This window comes from Cololabis saira, chromosome 8, assembly GCF_033807715.1.
Source record: "Cololabis saira isolate AMF1-May2022 chromosome 8, fColSai1.1, whole genome shotgun sequence".
Lineage (NCBI taxonomy): Eukaryota > Metazoa > Chordata > Actinopteri > Beloniformes > Belonidae > Cololabis > Cololabis saira.
In genome coordinates this window covers 39,459,381-39,475,275 of record NC_084594.1, presented here as the reverse complement: position 1 = coordinate 39,475,275, position 15,895 = coordinate 39,459,381, and the positions used below count along the sequence as shown (strand labels likewise).

The 15,895-nt window shown below is 39.8% G+C and overlaps 1 protein-coding gene and 1 long non-coding RNA gene across 2 annotated transcripts in view; one reads left to right on the top strand and one right to left on the bottom strand.

The window, feature by feature from the left end:
* The window catches only part of LOC133448954 (calcium/calmodulin-dependent protein kinase type 1D-like), a 29,326-nt gene that overhangs the window by 4,866 nt on the left and 8,565 nt on the right, over positions 1 to 15,895 (bottom strand). The window contains exons 3-10 of the mRNA XM_061727982.1: positions 15,504 to 15,629; positions 13,477 to 13,551; positions 13,073 to 13,211; positions 12,402 to 12,525; positions 4,471 to 4,546; positions 3,049 to 3,161; positions 1,363 to 1,441; positions 1,196 to 1,283 (exon numbers count right to left, since the gene is read on the bottom strand). Of these exons, the coding sequence (XP_061583966.1) occupies positions 1,196 to 1,283; positions 1,363 to 1,441; positions 3,049 to 3,161; positions 4,471 to 4,546; positions 12,402 to 12,525; positions 13,073 to 13,211; positions 13,477 to 13,551; positions 15,504 to 15,629 (820 nt within the window). The remainder of the gene's footprint in view (positions 1 to 1,195; positions 1,284 to 1,362; positions 1,442 to 3,048; positions 3,162 to 4,470; positions 4,547 to 12,401; positions 12,526 to 13,072; positions 13,212 to 13,476; positions 13,552 to 15,503; positions 15,630 to 15,895) is intronic.
* Positions 7,023 to 8,653, top strand: LOC133449544 (uncharacterized). Its single transcript, XR_009783050.1, has 6 exons — positions 7,023 to 7,087; positions 7,161 to 7,267; positions 7,377 to 7,481; positions 7,717 to 7,787; positions 7,889 to 8,020; positions 8,472 to 8,653. It is a non-coding gene; the product is annotated as an uncharacterized LOC133449544 (long non-coding RNA).

The window sequence follows — 15,895 nt, the reverse complement described above, 5'->3', positions numbered from 1 at the left end:
GTCAAAAAAAATTCCCACAGTAAGAATTTGTCATCTCGCGGTAAAAACGATAAATTCCCGTTGATGACGTTTTTGTGTAAAGTCAGATTCATGGTTCTGTGTTAAATCCACGCACAACGTACGTGGGAAGGAGGGAAGGAGGGAAGGAGGGAAGGAGGGAAGGAGGGAAGGAGGGAAGGAGGGAAGGAAGGAAGGAAGGAAGGAAGGAAGGAAGGAAGGAAGGAAGGAAGGAAGGAAGGAAGGAAGGAAGGAAGGAAGGAAGGAAGGAAGGAAGGAAGGAAGGAAGGAAGGAAGGAAGGAAGGAAGGAAGGAAGGAAGGAAGGTAAATTCCCATTGATGACGTGTTTGTGTAACAAACATGCGGATCTGAGTCATTCCAGTTTTGCAGTACAGGTGGACTCGTTTAATGGGTTTTTCATCAATTTAATTTGTGTAGTTTTGTAGCATTTATATTCTTTTAGAGCAGTGATTTGGGGGCTCCAAAGACTGAATGTGGTGATAGATTTATAGTTACAAAAGTGGAGTTGAATTGGTATTTTTTTTTAATCGTCATTTTTATCGTTATCGGGATAAATGCCAGAAATTATCGTGATAGCCTACATTTTTTAGTCCATACCACCCATCCCTAGTGCTTGACCTGGCGACACCCAGGTCACATGACTGGGGACAACCAGACCAACAAACCGAGTCCTCCTGGTTTTCCCAGAAGATCTCGCGGGGGGAGGCGGGTGTAGAGAGGGAGGTCTGGGCTGCAGCCCAAACTCGCATGAGCACCTTTTTGTAACAGCCTGTAAATATCTGTATTTCTGCTGCAAAGTTGGCCCTTTTTTTTTTTTTTTTTTTTTCTTTCTTCTTAAATGGAGATTGACTCGCTTTTAGAGTCAGCCTCTAGTGCAGGGGTAGGCAATTCCGGTCCTCGAGGGCCGGTGTCCTGCATGTCTTAGATGTTTCCCTGCTTCAGCACACCGTGATAAAAGTACCTGTGTCATTAACAGAATTGTGCAGCCCTGGATGACAAGCTGATGACGATGATTAATTAGAATCAGGTGTGTTAAAGCAGGGAAACATCTAAAACATGCAGGACACCGGCCCTCGAGGACCGGAATTGCCTACCCCTGCTCTAGTGGCCATCAGAGTAACTGCACCTTGACGTTCACTCGGCTACACAATGAGCCATGTTTGCAGTGCGTCTCACCTTCCATTTGGATTTGGCAAAGTTTCTCTCCAGTTGCTCGCAGACGGACTGATAAATGTCCAGGTCTTTAGCTGCGTCTCCAGCGATCCTGGAACCAAACAACCAGTGAGTTGATGTGAACTGAGTTGGGGGGGGACACGATCACGTGACCTGGAGGCAGCACTCACCAGGGGTGAGAGAGGGCCTGCTCGGTGCTGAAGCGCTTGCTGGGGCGTTTCTCCATCATGCTCCTGATAAAGTCTTTGGCTGTTGACACATAAAGACAGTCATGAGCGTCAGTTCAGAGCTGCTTGGCTTTAACTCCCATCAGGAACTTTGTTAGAAAAGCTGCACACTCGAGTAGTCCGGAGACTGTTTCATCACCAACTTCTCACGTGACAACGTAGAAAAACATCAGTGTTATCGGCTCTGAAACTAGAAAGCTCTTGGATTTTAACCATACAAGGACAAACTTTTATTTTGAAAGATATTTGATTTATTTTTAGGGGAGGGGGGTTGTTTTGTTTTTTTAATGTTTGATTAGATTTAAGAATTGTTGTCAATTTCCGTTTTTCTTCTTTTGCATTTCTTTTAATCAAGTTCAGATCTTTTTTTTTTAGATTCTTCTTTATTTAAAACGTGTCCGAGGGGGCGAGGCATCAGATGACAGGGGTGTGACATCATCACAGAGGAAGGTGAAAGGAGTCGTTACACCACATTTACCTTCAGGAAACTTGTAACGTAAAATATTTATTCCTATCAGACATTCACCATCCTTTCTTTGACACTTCAGATGTTTTAAGTATAAATTCAATAAATAAAAGCTTTTTTGTCTGATTCTCCACAGAAAACACTAAATGAATTAGCTTTGATATCTCAGGAATTAATTATTTAACTAAGGTTTTCCCTTCAGATGAGGACGAGAACTGGCAACTGTCAGCGGATGTTTTTCCTCGGGTAATTTTAGTACCTGCAGAGAGTAAATCTGGCTTAATCAGGGAGGTCAAAACTACGGTAAGCTCAAAGATTACAGACACAAATCCTGACCTCCACTTAGCCAACATTTTAGTTGGCCTGACAACCGGCCCCTTCAGACCCCCGATTGATGAAACAATCCCCACTCCAAGAATTCAAGTCTCACAGGCGATATATTCATGAGAAAATGTCAAAATAACACTCTGCTCATTGTGGACAAATGTCAAGCACAACTTATTAGTATTAAAATTGACACAAAACCTCAGAAAAAAACAAGCACATCTTTTGTCACTCCCCCAAAATTAATTAAAAATTGGTTAATTCGTCTTCACGGCGTTGATTAATTTCCTTGAGGTTTTGGGACATTTATTCACAGCTCTCTAAAGGTGATGAGCTCATGATCCACTCTGACTGCAACATGTCCAGGTCAGGTGACCCCAAAACAACTGCAAATCATCACTCCTCCACCCCCGGCATCTCAGTGGGAGTGAGGTGTTGTTTTTTGTCTCTCATTGTCCCATGGATGGCAAGATAGACACCTCGCTTGACTGTTTTCTACTTGTGCAATAAAATGATCTCACTGTAGAAATCTGAAATGGTTTCATAAGACCTCACAGTTTGAGGGGCAGCAACAGTTGCTTCTCTGGGACAGTTGCTGATATCATTCCCTCTTGGCATGTTAACACACACACCTGACTGCTCCAGAGCAGCAAAACATCTGCTTTTGTAGAGGTCTGAACGCCTGCTGATCCGCTCATCAAAGATTAGCAGCACCTTGTTGACTTATCTTCCTAAATCCAATTGAAAATTGAGGGGGTACTTAGTGTTGCCCATCTTTTCTTTTCCGGCTCCATTATTGCTCAGTGAGTACATTGAAAAACATGATATGGCAGTCGTACCTGAATCGGAGATGTTGTCCCAGAACGGCGAGTGGAAGGCGTACTCGGCCCTCATGATCTTCGAAAACAGACGCGTCTCGTTTTCCTCGAAGAACGGAGGGTAGCCAGAGAGCCTGCAGCACAGACACGCATCACAGCCCAGTTTAGATCCGTTTCTGTGGCTAAATGTGTTCACTGACAGTTTTAACCACAAGAAACAAAAAGGGTTTTCCTTCTAATTTATCTTAAACCTGCAGACGCCTTCATGCCTCTAGTTCAGGTTTTTGTTTGCTGCTTCTTGATGTTTTTTAAAAGGCCTCCTAGTTCTGCCTCAGTTGGCATTCCTGCACACCTTTTTAATAACGCCTGTTCTGAATTTAGTCCACACTTTTCTTCTGTTCTCGGTTCAGTCATGTTTCTCACCTTTGCTGAACCTCAACTGTATCTTTATCCTGCAAAAACGTTTTTTTTTTTCGTTCAAAATGATTACATTTTCCAATAGACTTACTAGATCCACCCCATTGTTCCAATCCCAAGTATTCTCCCTATTTTTGCTGTAAATGTTTTTCAGATTTGTCTTTTTGTCTATCAATCCATTCACAAGCTACTTCCAACCTGTTTTCATTCTTTATTTCAATTCCCAAATTCATCACTTCAATACTACGTCTGCAAACAATCTCCATCCCATCTTTTTCAGGTCTACTTTTTCCCAATTTTCAATTAGATTCAGAGGTTCCTCTTTATTGGAACACCTTACCACTCAATATTAGAGAACGCTCGAGTACAAATACTTTCAAAAAACAAATCACGGGCCACTCGGTGGCGCAGAGGGTTAAGCAGCGGCTCATATACTGAGGCTACAGTCCTCCTGCAGCGGTCGCAGGTTTGAATCCCGGCCTGCGCACCTTTGCTGCATGTCATCCCCGATCTCTCTCTCTACCCCTCTCATATCTACAGCTTGAATAAAGGGCCACTAGAGCCCAAAAAAATCTTTAAAAAAAACAAATACAACAAAACAAAACAAAATTTTTACTTCATTTCCAGTACTTCTCTGCAAACCCTCATTAGATTCCTGTTTTTGTTTTCTAGCAATTTAGCTTATTTTCCTTTAGTTGTCCTATGTTTTACATATTTCTGCAGATATTGTTTGTTTCACTACAGGAGGAACCATCGACAAGCCCTTATGGGTTTTTTTTATGGGTTATATTGTATTTATTTTTTTATTTCCTTTTTATTTTCTACATACTGTTCGTCTGTACTTTTTTTAAAAACTGTTGTATATTTTTATGTGCAACTAAACTAAACTCAAACTAAACTTAGTGGGACTGCTAATAAAACGGTGTGCAGATTGGCATTAAAACGTCACCAGAGGTGCGTCTGCGTCGCCCTCTCACGCATGTTACCGTGGAACGTAAGGTATTATGAGGAGATAAATGTACTTACAGGATGTATGTGATAACCCCGATGGACCAGCAGTCCACGGCTTTGCTGTACGGCTTCTGAGCCAGAACCTCGGGGGCTGCAGGAGGAAACGCAGCCGTCAGCACCATCCAGGAAAAACACACTTCAATACTACAATCTGACCGTTCAGAGTTCAGACTAATATTCACACGTTTGCCATTCTTCTAATCTTTTTTGACAAAAAAAGGATGCAAGTATCTGGAATCATTTCTGTATTTTAACTTCTGAACATGAAGCAGCTCCAGTGGGAAGGAAGGGAAGTCTTGGCGCCAAAGTAGCGTCCTTGCAGGCATGTGCTGATGTAAAATAATGATGTTTCACAGAAAGATCTGGAAGGTGAGTAAACGATGGCAGGAGGGCCGACGGTCCGGGGATTAAAGTATAATTTGTTTTTTCATTAAAACCAAAAACGAAAAAACGGAAACAGCGCCCCCATTTTCAATTTTTCCTTTTAAATTCAAAACGGGAAAACCGTTTCTGAAAAAACCAAAAAACCAAACAACCAAATCAAATAACGGCCGAAATTTGGTTTTTGTAAATTCCTTTTTTAATTTTTGTATGAATATGACAGAGGACAGACCGGAAACGGAAGTACAGTGTAATACCGTCAAAATAATACAAACTTATTTTCGTACATATTATATTTATAATATCTTAGTATACAGTCTTATATGGCTTTATAGACTTAACCTGTGAGCATGATACTGTTGCTTAGTTGTTTTATGATGTTTGTATAGTTTTAAATTGTTTAATGGTATATATATATATATATATATATATATATATATATATATATATATATATATATATATATATATATATATATATATATATATATATAGCCACACAGCGGCGGCCGGTGTTCTGTCAAATTATCCTACCGGGTGAATGCATGGATCTATTATTATGAATTTTTGATTGCTATTATTGGGTGAATGTCCTACTTTGCGTCAATGCGCATGCGCACCAGTCAACAGCGTCAACTTGACTAAAACAACACGGAATCGGTAAGAATTTAGTGTTTCCTGCAACCAAATTGTAGTTTTCCATGTTTGCGTGCTTATTTAATGTTTCCTACAACCAAATTCCAACTTTCTTGTAGTTTTTCATGTTTGCGTGCGTGTCGACCAGCCTTTGCATGACTTTTGTTAATTGAATATAAACTACCGTGTTGCAACGCCCTATAAGCAGTACGAGTTGTAAAATAAAATCAGGGGGGATGGTGGATTTTATCATATGGGGACAGATAATTTGTGCTGATTACAAATAATATAATATATTACAAATAATAGCAGTGACCAAAACACCTGCAGAAATACTGCAGGAATGACATAGCAGCAGTTAAATGCAGCCTTCTGTAAGCTTTAAATATCCACTGGGCTTACATCAAATACATCAAAACACAACAATAAAAAACACTTTTCTGAACTTATCAATATGACTCTGTCCTTCACAGGATAAGTAAAATGGATCACTGCAAAAACTCAAAATCTTAACAAGAATATTTGTCTTATTTCTAGTTAAAATGTCTCATTTTAGTAAAAAAATCTCATTACACTTAAAACAAGACTCATCACTGGAAAAAACAACAATTTTCACCTGTTTCAAGTAGATTTTCACTTGAAATAAGAAGAAAAATCTGCCAGTGGAACAAGATTTTTTTGCTTGTAATGAGAAGATAAATCTTGTCCCACTGGCAGATTTTTCTACTTATTTCAAGTGAAAATTTACTTGAAACAGGTGAAAATTGTCAAATAAGTTATTTTTCTGGTGATGACTCTAAATGTTGAAATAGCAGTAAAACCACATTCATTGATTAAATGACAAGGGATGGAAAGGGGGGATGCCACTTTTACAGGGGGGATGATTTGGACCGTTTTTATTTCAGGGGGGGATGATTTGGACCGTTTTTATTTCAGGGGGGATGATTTGGACCATTTTTATTTCGGGAGGGATGCCATCCCCCCTCATCCCCCCTCAACTCGAGTACTGCCTATAAGAGAGTAAATATGAGTAAATAGTAGGGTGGGGTGTAGTGCAAAAATAATAATAGTAATAACAATGGTAATGATAATAATAATGATAATAATAATGCATGTATTGCTGTCATATGTTAAATATAATATGTGCATGATATAACATATGCTATTTTTGGCTGCTTATAGCAGTCTTTCTATTGTATTATGTTTTAATTTTATGACATTCTTTGTTCACATTTTAGGTAATAGATGCCTTTTTGCACATCTTCATTGAAAAGCACAAGGCAAGTAAGAATAACATGTTCCAGGTTAGCATATAGGGTCCATTATTAGTCCTGTTAGATGGAGACCTAAGGACTCACACACAGAGAAATGAGCTCTGATATGCAGGATTTAATGTTATACTATACTATACTACTTTTCTGTGCAGTGGATTCTTATGGTATGTAGGTACCTATACAGTTTTTTTGCTAACCTGATTTCAGAAAGTACTGTTTTGCTTACAGAAATGTAAATTGAATTTGTTTAAAGATTGTCAACATCCCTAAGAAGGCCCTCATCCTTATTGATTCCTTTGGGAAAGAGGACTATTATTCAAGAAAAGTTCTCCACAACTGGAGGTAATCTGCACTACTCAAAATTAATGATTTGTATGGCTAAATGCTTAACTGTTTCTTATTCTGTGTTTCCCAGGAACTACCTTAAAAGGATGGAGAGAAGGGGCTGAGGCATGGCAGGTGGAGACTGTACACCACAATAAACAGCAGGATGCCAGTAGCTGCAGAGTTTTGGTTATGAAGGTATTAAATCATCATTTGGATAGCTGACTAGATAGATTATTACCAAATTAATGTCCTCTTCTTCCAACTTGGTGACTATGTGAATGTGGATAAAAACACTGTGTTTCAGTTTGCAGAAAACTTCATCACTGAGGAATCCAGAGAGGTCGTCACCACAGCTGAGGCTTTGCATGAATACAGGAAGCAGATTGCCTGTAGCTGCTACAAAATCCGGGTCAGTGTAAAAATGCTTGGATAATCAGTTGCCACAATGTGGTAATTACAATGACAACTACAACTACTGTTTTTTACTGTACACATGATAAAGTGTACTTTTAAATACACATTTCATAATGGATGCTTGATATCTGTAGGTGCACATGCTACAAAATGTAGAAATGTAAGAACAACAGAGATGCCTACACTGCTGTCAGTACACGCATAAAAAAGGGTTCTTTATTCTTTTCAAGGCGATGCAAAAGATTACTGCATAGTGTGCACCCTGCTGGAGTGCGATCCACAGCACAACATGATTGGAATGGTAAACATTTTTATAAAAGAATTATAATTGTTTTATGTGAAATGACTTTATAAATGTTACATTTTTTAAATTGTATTGTTTCTGTTATGTTGTCTCACTAGGTGCAGTGTGGGACATGTCATCGGTGGGCCCATTTGGAATGCGCCAAATGGCCAATAAGATAACAACAATCGCCTTGACAGATGAGGAGGTGGCGTCTGTCAAGGCCACATTTAAATGTGTTATCTGCAGAGGTGTGTAAGATAAAACATAAAAGAGGTTGTTTAAGATTTTCGCAAATGATTCTATTACAATAACCTCTATATCCAAATTGCGAATTTCCCCATTGTGGGACTAATGAAGGAATATCTTATCTTATCTTATCTTATCTTATCTTATCTTATCTATAGTCACATGAGTAGGTTAATTTCCTGTAATTATCAGTATGTCTTGTTGTGTTCACTGAGCAGCTCACGTCCGTCCCACAGATTTTAAAACAACAGACTGATAATTAAAGTGTCTGTTGTACCTACTCATATAACAATAGGGATTAAGGGGATAGAGGAATTTCCTATATTTTGAGGCATCCCTGCATGAATTTGTGTATTGTCTATGAAATATGTAATAAGCCCTGTAATGCAATAACGAGATTTCAGTGAATATTGACATGAAGATACTGATATACAATTTTCATGCTTCTTGCAGATCCAATGAAGGAGCCTGTAGTGGGCGCATGCTGCCGCAGCCTCATTGGTTGCAGAACATGTGTGGATGAGTGGGTGAATCATGAGCCCAGTTGCCCCAAATGCAGGGATGGGGAATTTCGGGTGAAAAGCTTCATCCTGACCAGCATTGAAGACACTCTGAATATTTTCAAAGACACTGTTAGGGGATAAATAGTTTTTTCTTAATTTTTTTTGGTTCATAATAGTTCATGTTTTATTTGGTTGTTTATTTTTGTTAATCTGTTAAGTTTATTCGTGTTCATATTAATAAATTAAAATTTGTTTGCATTCTTTTGTTTACTGAGTACTCTGTTTCCTGAGTGGTGTGTTTGGGTTGAAGTACTAGTTGTATTGGTTTAACACATCCCACGCACACATACTGTACATACAGTTTTGTTTAAACACATTCAAACCATTGAAATGATTCTCTACTTTGTCAATACACCTGAAACCTTTTGACTGTTTTCAAATTGGCAAAATGCAAGGTCACATTCCAGGGTCGGACATATTAACGTTATGTCAGGGTGTATTTTACTGCAATCTGTGGCAATCCACGGGCCGGCCCAACTGTGAGGAGGACCACCGCATTATCCGTCCAGAGTCCTGGCGAAGAACAGACACCAAACTGAAGACCTAGCACTCTTGTATGGAGAGCCTGCTGGCATACGGTATGGCAGTATGGTATGGGAGCTGCACTGAGGCCACCAGGAAGAGACTTCAGGGGGGAATCAAAGCAGCACAGAAGATTGCCGGGTGGCCTCTCCCCTCCCCGTCGAACTTTGGCACCTCCCGCTGCCTCAGCAGGGCACAGAATATCATTTAGGACGGACAGATCACATCTAGGTTCTGAAATGTTTGACCTGTTGCCCTCTGGCAGTTGCTACAGGTGCATCACAGCACTCACAAACAGACTTAAAAACAGTTTCTTCCCCAGAGCTATAATCACCCTCATCTCTAATATGCACTGACACAAATGTACACACACATGCAATATATTGAACTGTGAATGCTGCTAAAATGATGTCTGAGTGAGGTTTATTGCTTTGTATTTGTGTTTTTGCACTTTAAAGCCTCCAGAGATGCATAACGGTAATAAAGACTATTCTATTGTGGTATTCTGAGCAGCCTAGTCTGGCTTAAAAACGAGCACATACACAATGACAAAAACATATTACGCCTGTATCAGACTCATTTACTCAGACAATGTCGATCGATCCTCGTGCCCTGACACTGATCAGCTGTGTATCCCCTCTCAAACTGTCTGTCTATAAACTATGCCATGTTTTTCCTTCCTCAGCATTGCAACATAACAAACTGTGATATGAATCAATCCGAAATAATGAGAGATTAATCAAGAAAACCTTGCAAATTCATGCAAAAAAAATGTCATGGAAATGCTACTTCTGTAGCAATAGCAGTCTAATACAACGTTGACCATTGTTAACGTGCATAAATTAAACTTCGGTAGGCTATCTCTGTGGAATCTGCCCCAGAGAGCGGCATCAGCCGTGGCATCTCTGTGGCAGCCTGATCAGCTGTATCACCTGTCTATCTGTCACTAATCATGACACACACCCACATTCACACAAACACACAACAGTTGTAATCAGTACTCGAGTTGAGGGGGGATGAGGGGGGATGGCATCCCCCCTGAAATAGAAACGGTCCAAATCATCCCCCCTGTAAAACTGCCATCACCCCTTTCCATCCCTTATGTCATTTCATCAATGAATGTGGTTTTACTGCTATTTCAACATTTAGAGTCATCACCAGAAAAATAACAGCAGAAAAATAACTTATTTGACCATTTTCACCTGTTTTGAGTACATTTTCACTTGAAATAAGTAGAAAAATCTGCCAGTGGGACAAGATTTATCTTCTCATTACAAGCAAAAAAATCTTGTTCCACTGGCAGATTTTTCTCATTTTAAGTGAAAATCTACTTGAAACAGGTGAAAATTGTTGTTTTTTCCAGTGATGAGTCTTGTTTTAAGTGTAATGAGATTTTTTTTTTACTAAAATTAGACATTTTAACAAGAAATAAAACAAATATTCTTGTTAAGATTTTGAGTTTTTGCAGTGATCCATTTTACATATCCTGTGAAGGACAGAGTCATATTGATAAGTTCAGAAAACTGTTTTTTATTGTTGTGTTTTGATGTATTTGATGTAAGCCCAGTGGATAATTAAAGCTTACAGAAGGCTGCATTTAACTGCTACTATGTCATTCCTGCAGTATTTCTGCAGGTGTTTTGGTCACTGCTATTATTTGTAATATATTATATTATTTGTAATCAGCACAAATTATCTGTCCCCATATGATAAAATCCACCACCCCCCTGATTTCTTTTTACAACTCGAGTACTGGTTGTAATGTTATGTTGTGACGTCGTGCTACTGTTAAACTGTAGCATTTTTGAGTGGAAGTCCTCTGGAGTACATGGGAAAGCCGGCGGCGGCCGCCGCTGTGGTCGCCATGGCAACGGAGCAAACTGTGGCAGTGAGCATTACAAAATGTAAAACTATAAAAACATAATAAAACAACTAAGCAACAGTATCATGCTCACAGGTTAAGTCTATAAAGCCATATAAGACTGTATACTAAGATATTATAAATATAATATGTACGAAAATAAGTTTGTATTATTTTGACGGTATTACACTGTACTTCCGCTTCCGGTCTGTCCGCCGTCATATTCATACAAAAATTAAAAAAGGAATTTACAAAAACCAAATTTCGGTCGTTATTTGATTTGGTTGTTTGGTTTTTTGTTTTTTTCAGAAACGGTTTTCCCGTTTTGAATTTAAAAGGAAAAAACGAAAATGGGGGCGCTGTTTCCGTTTTTTCGTTTTTGGTTTTAATGAAAAAACAAATTATACTTTAATCCCCGGACCGCCGACCACGTGGTTTCGTGCAACTTTAAAAGGAACTTAAACGTGCAGTTCCTCTGCTGACCAGGAGGGGCTCCAAAACTGTCTCAATCTCGATTTAAACGATGAATATGGAGCCAAATCAATGCCAAAAGTTTTGCTAATTTGAAAATAAAATTGTAATTGAAAAACGAAGATTTGAACCTGAAAATTCAAGTTCTGATCATGAACTTGTTTTTTTTACAGTTTCAAATTTTTTTTTCAGTTTCACATCTTTTTCTTCAGTTTCACATCTTTTTTTTCAGTTTCACATCTTTTTTTTCAGTTTCACATCTTTTTTTTTCAGTTTCACTTCTTTTTTTCAGTTTCACATCTTTTTTTTTCAGTTTCACTTCTTTTTTTCAGTTTCAGACTTTTGGCCCCGATCTGGCGTGGGGGGCGTGGCATCATGAGTGACAGCATAACAGAGAAGGCTGGGGATGTTCCTCAGTTATGTTGCCTTCAGGAAACGTAGGTAGCAGAAATTATCAGTAGAAGTTTGATTCAACACTGTATATACACCATATTCACGTGATTGGCAGTGGAAAAAACGGATAGTGACACATTTCTGTTTAAAAAGCTGTTTTAGACCGTACTTGGCACCAATCGCAGTATAAAAGCAATAAACTATGCCAGACTGTACAGTTCAACAGCCACACTTTGTTCACAAAATAATTTCATGATCAAAACTTGAATTTTCAGGTTCAAATCTTAGTTTTTGAATTACAATTTTATTTTCAAATTAGCAAAACTTTTGGCCTCGATTTGGCTCCATAGATGAAGCTCACGAAGGGAAGAGTCAAGAATCTGAGGGGAAGCAGATCTGGAAAGAGGGAATAGTCCAAACTTTCTCCTGGATGTGGTGTAAGACGAGAACAGAACCAGCAACCACATCCAAGGTTTTGCCTATTTATTTCCTTCCAGAACTGTGAATGTTTAATGGATTCAATAAGGACATGAGAAATGATAAGTAAACTTGGAAACCTCTAACTGAACTCACCGACGTATCCTGGCGTGCCGCAGGCCGTGGACATCACCCCTTGCTCCGGAGTCTTGGACAGGCCGAAGTCGCTCACCATGATCTTGGCGTTCTCGTCGTCGTTGTAGTACAGCAGGTTCTCCGGCTGGAAACAGGAGGAAGGAGAGAAGAGGGAAGAACTGTGTCTTTGTGAAGGGACATGCTTGTTTGTACAGTCACATTAACCTCCATTTACTTTATTCTCCTGACATATTAGTCCTTAGATCCTCAGGTGGGGTAACGTTTAAGGTGAGGAAGGAGGCCGTAAAGTCTCCACAAAACTAAGACGGACTATGTTTGCACATTTTCTTCTCCTGCACAAAAAAAGGCTGAGACGAGAACATGGCACAGGTTTTCCTCCGAGGCCGGTGAGCATCTCATGACCGGAGATTTCCTGCCCCCAGCTGTTCAGCAGGGTTGCACACACGTCCAGGGCAATACTGTGTTTTTTTTTTTTTTGTCTTTCAAAGTTCAGCCAAGTTGGTCAGTGAAAACAACAAAAATCTTACTTTTTGCACATGTGCCTGTTAATCTAACGTTTAAACAAACACAGGCAACGGATTTAAGTTTTCAACATTTCCTGGAACGTGGATATGTGAAGAGCACATTTCCAGAAGTATCACCGTGGGATTCTTCCTCCCAGTGAGTCTCACCTTCAGGTCCCGGTGCACGATGCCGTTCTCGTGCAGGTAGCTGACGGCCTGCAGCACCTGTTTCACCACTTTGCTGGCATCCTTCTCAGTGTAAACCCCCTTGTCTAGGATGCGATCGAAGAGTTCCCCCCCTGACACCCTGTACAAGTGAACACAAGAGAATCATGCTGACATTTTCAACACCTGTGCTGACCTGCTTTACACGTGCTGTAAACTCTCAACATTTAGGTTCTAGAGTTATGAACAGTTATAACAGATAATATCAGGAGCTGTGCTTAAACATACTTATATTTTAGTCCTAACAGTCATCGTTATCAGTTAACAGTCCTTGAGAAATTGTAGTAATGATGTCGTAGGAGACCTGCTGCCAGTGCATGTTGTAATAAAAAAACGAGTCCACTCACAGCTGCATGACCAGGTAGTAATGTGTCCGGCTCTCGTAGAAGTCCTCCAGTCCAACCACATTCTCATGTTTTATCCTGAGACGGTGAGAAAGAACAGAGGCTGGGGTTAGGGTTGGGTTAGGGTGAGATTCCTGAGATACTGATCAAATCTCTGTCAAACATAACGGTCAAAACATCTCACGGGCACAACGCAAAAGCTCCACTTCCAACCGTCCACTTACTGCGCTGCTCTCAGCGCCTTTAGGCTCTTTTTCTGAAATCAGTGTTACAGATTTGTGCTTCCCACCTCTGAGATAATTACTCTGCCCGGGTCGGTATCAGGGCCCTCTAATCCGAGCCTTTCGTCACTCAATGCTCAAATACAAGAGATGCAGAGCAATTCATCTGTACTTTAACTATTTTGTAAAATATTGTAAACATTGTTGTTCTTCCTGCAGTGTCTGGTATTAACTGATCCGGTCAGATTCATTTTTTTCAGGGGAGAAGTTGTCGTTCACTGCAAACCTCTCTCACCTCGTCTGTGACGCTGATCTCCTTCAACCCAGAGTCAACAGACGAGCTCTTTGCCAACAGCTGCCGAGCCACATTTGTGAACAAAGCCCGCAAAAGATTCTAGTTTTTGATCTGAAAGACGAGTTTCACAGAAGACTGTCCCCGTTTTCTCTTGACGCCGCATCTGTGACCCCGCCGGTTTCAGTCCTGCACCCACGCAGATCTGACGACTTCAATGTGCTGCCACGTCATATGCTGCCTGCATTTGAAGAATGACCCCCTCCCAAAACACCAGGACCACGACCAACAACATGCAATCCTTCTCAGTTTTTAACTCCGTCTGGTGGGGCGGACCTGTGAACAACATGCTTCCTGTCTGTGTTGTCTTGTTTTAAAGTTCTTGGACACCAAGAGACCAAGAAACTATAAATAAATGATGTGAGGGCCACAAACTCAACCCTGTGGAAGGTATTGTATTCAAAAGTACTTTAGTAATCCCCAAAGGGAAATGATTTAGGCTTAGGGTAACGTAACCACAGTATTCTTTAAAGGCAAGCCTATGTAGCAATACCATTTCTGACCACTTGAGGGCAGCGTGAAGGTTCAGGTATCAGCAGTACTCGAGTTGTAAAAAAAAATCAGGGGGGATGTTGGATTTTATCATATGGGGACAGATAATTTGTGCCGATTACAAATAATATAATATATTACAAATAATAGCAGTGACCAAAACACCTGCAGAAATACTGCAGGAATGACATAGCAGCAGTTAAATGCAGCCTTCTGTAAGCTTTAAATATCCACTGGGCTTACATCAAATACATCAAAACACAACAATAAAAACACTTTTCTGAACTTATCAATATGACTCTGTCTTTCACAGGATAAGTAAAATGGATCACTGCAAAAACTCAAAATCTTAACAAGAATATTTGTCTTATTTCTAGTTAAAATGTCTCATTTTAGTAAAAAAATCTCATTACACTTAAAACAAGACTCATCACTGGAAAAAACTACAATTTTTACCTGTTTCAAGTAGATTTTCACTTAAAATAAGTAGAAAAATCTGCATGTGGAACAAGATTTTATTGCTTGTAATAAGAAGATAAATCTTGTCCCACTGGCAGATTTTTCTACTTATTTCAAGTGAAAATTTACTTGAAACAGGTGTAAATTTTCAAATAAGTTATTTTTCTGGTGTTATTTTTCTGGTGATGACTCTAAATGTTGAAATAGCAGTAAAACCACATTCATTGATGAAATGACATAAGGGATGGAAAGGGGGGATGATTTTGACCGTTTTTATTTCAGGGGGATGCCATTCTCCCTCAACTCGAGTACTGCGTCTCAGTGCACCTGTAATCCATCAAAGCTGTATTACGAGATGTGCCAAAGTTAGTGCTGTCAAAGGAGCCCCGTGTGGTCAGAAGAGGTATTGCTACGTAGATTTCTGCTGAAGACCAGGCTGAACTGAAGCAATAACTTCATGAGTAACATGAGGCTGCAGCTGACGGAGTGTGTGCGAGTGTGTTTACCTCTTCAGAACATTGATCTCATTTTCCAGGTTGCTGTGACAAAGGTGTTTCTTCTTCAAACATTTCAGAGCGTAAAGCTGGCCCGTTTTCTTCTCCCTCACCATGAAAACCTCTGAGAACGACCCCCTGCACAAAAACAGAAACACAAATGCTCAGACCTGCGAGGACAGAAATCACACTCATGTCTTTGGATAGACACAGCCTACACACCCGTATAAAACCAAGCTGTGGAAATATAAAGATGGAGAAAAAACGGCATCATCTTTACATGCGTCATTCGAAATAAAGAGTAGACCAACAGCTTGATTGTATAAATTTGAACACCCCACCCAACTAATACCTTGTGAGAGCAGCTTCTCCCTTTTGAGGTTTGAGAATAAAGTCTCCAACGT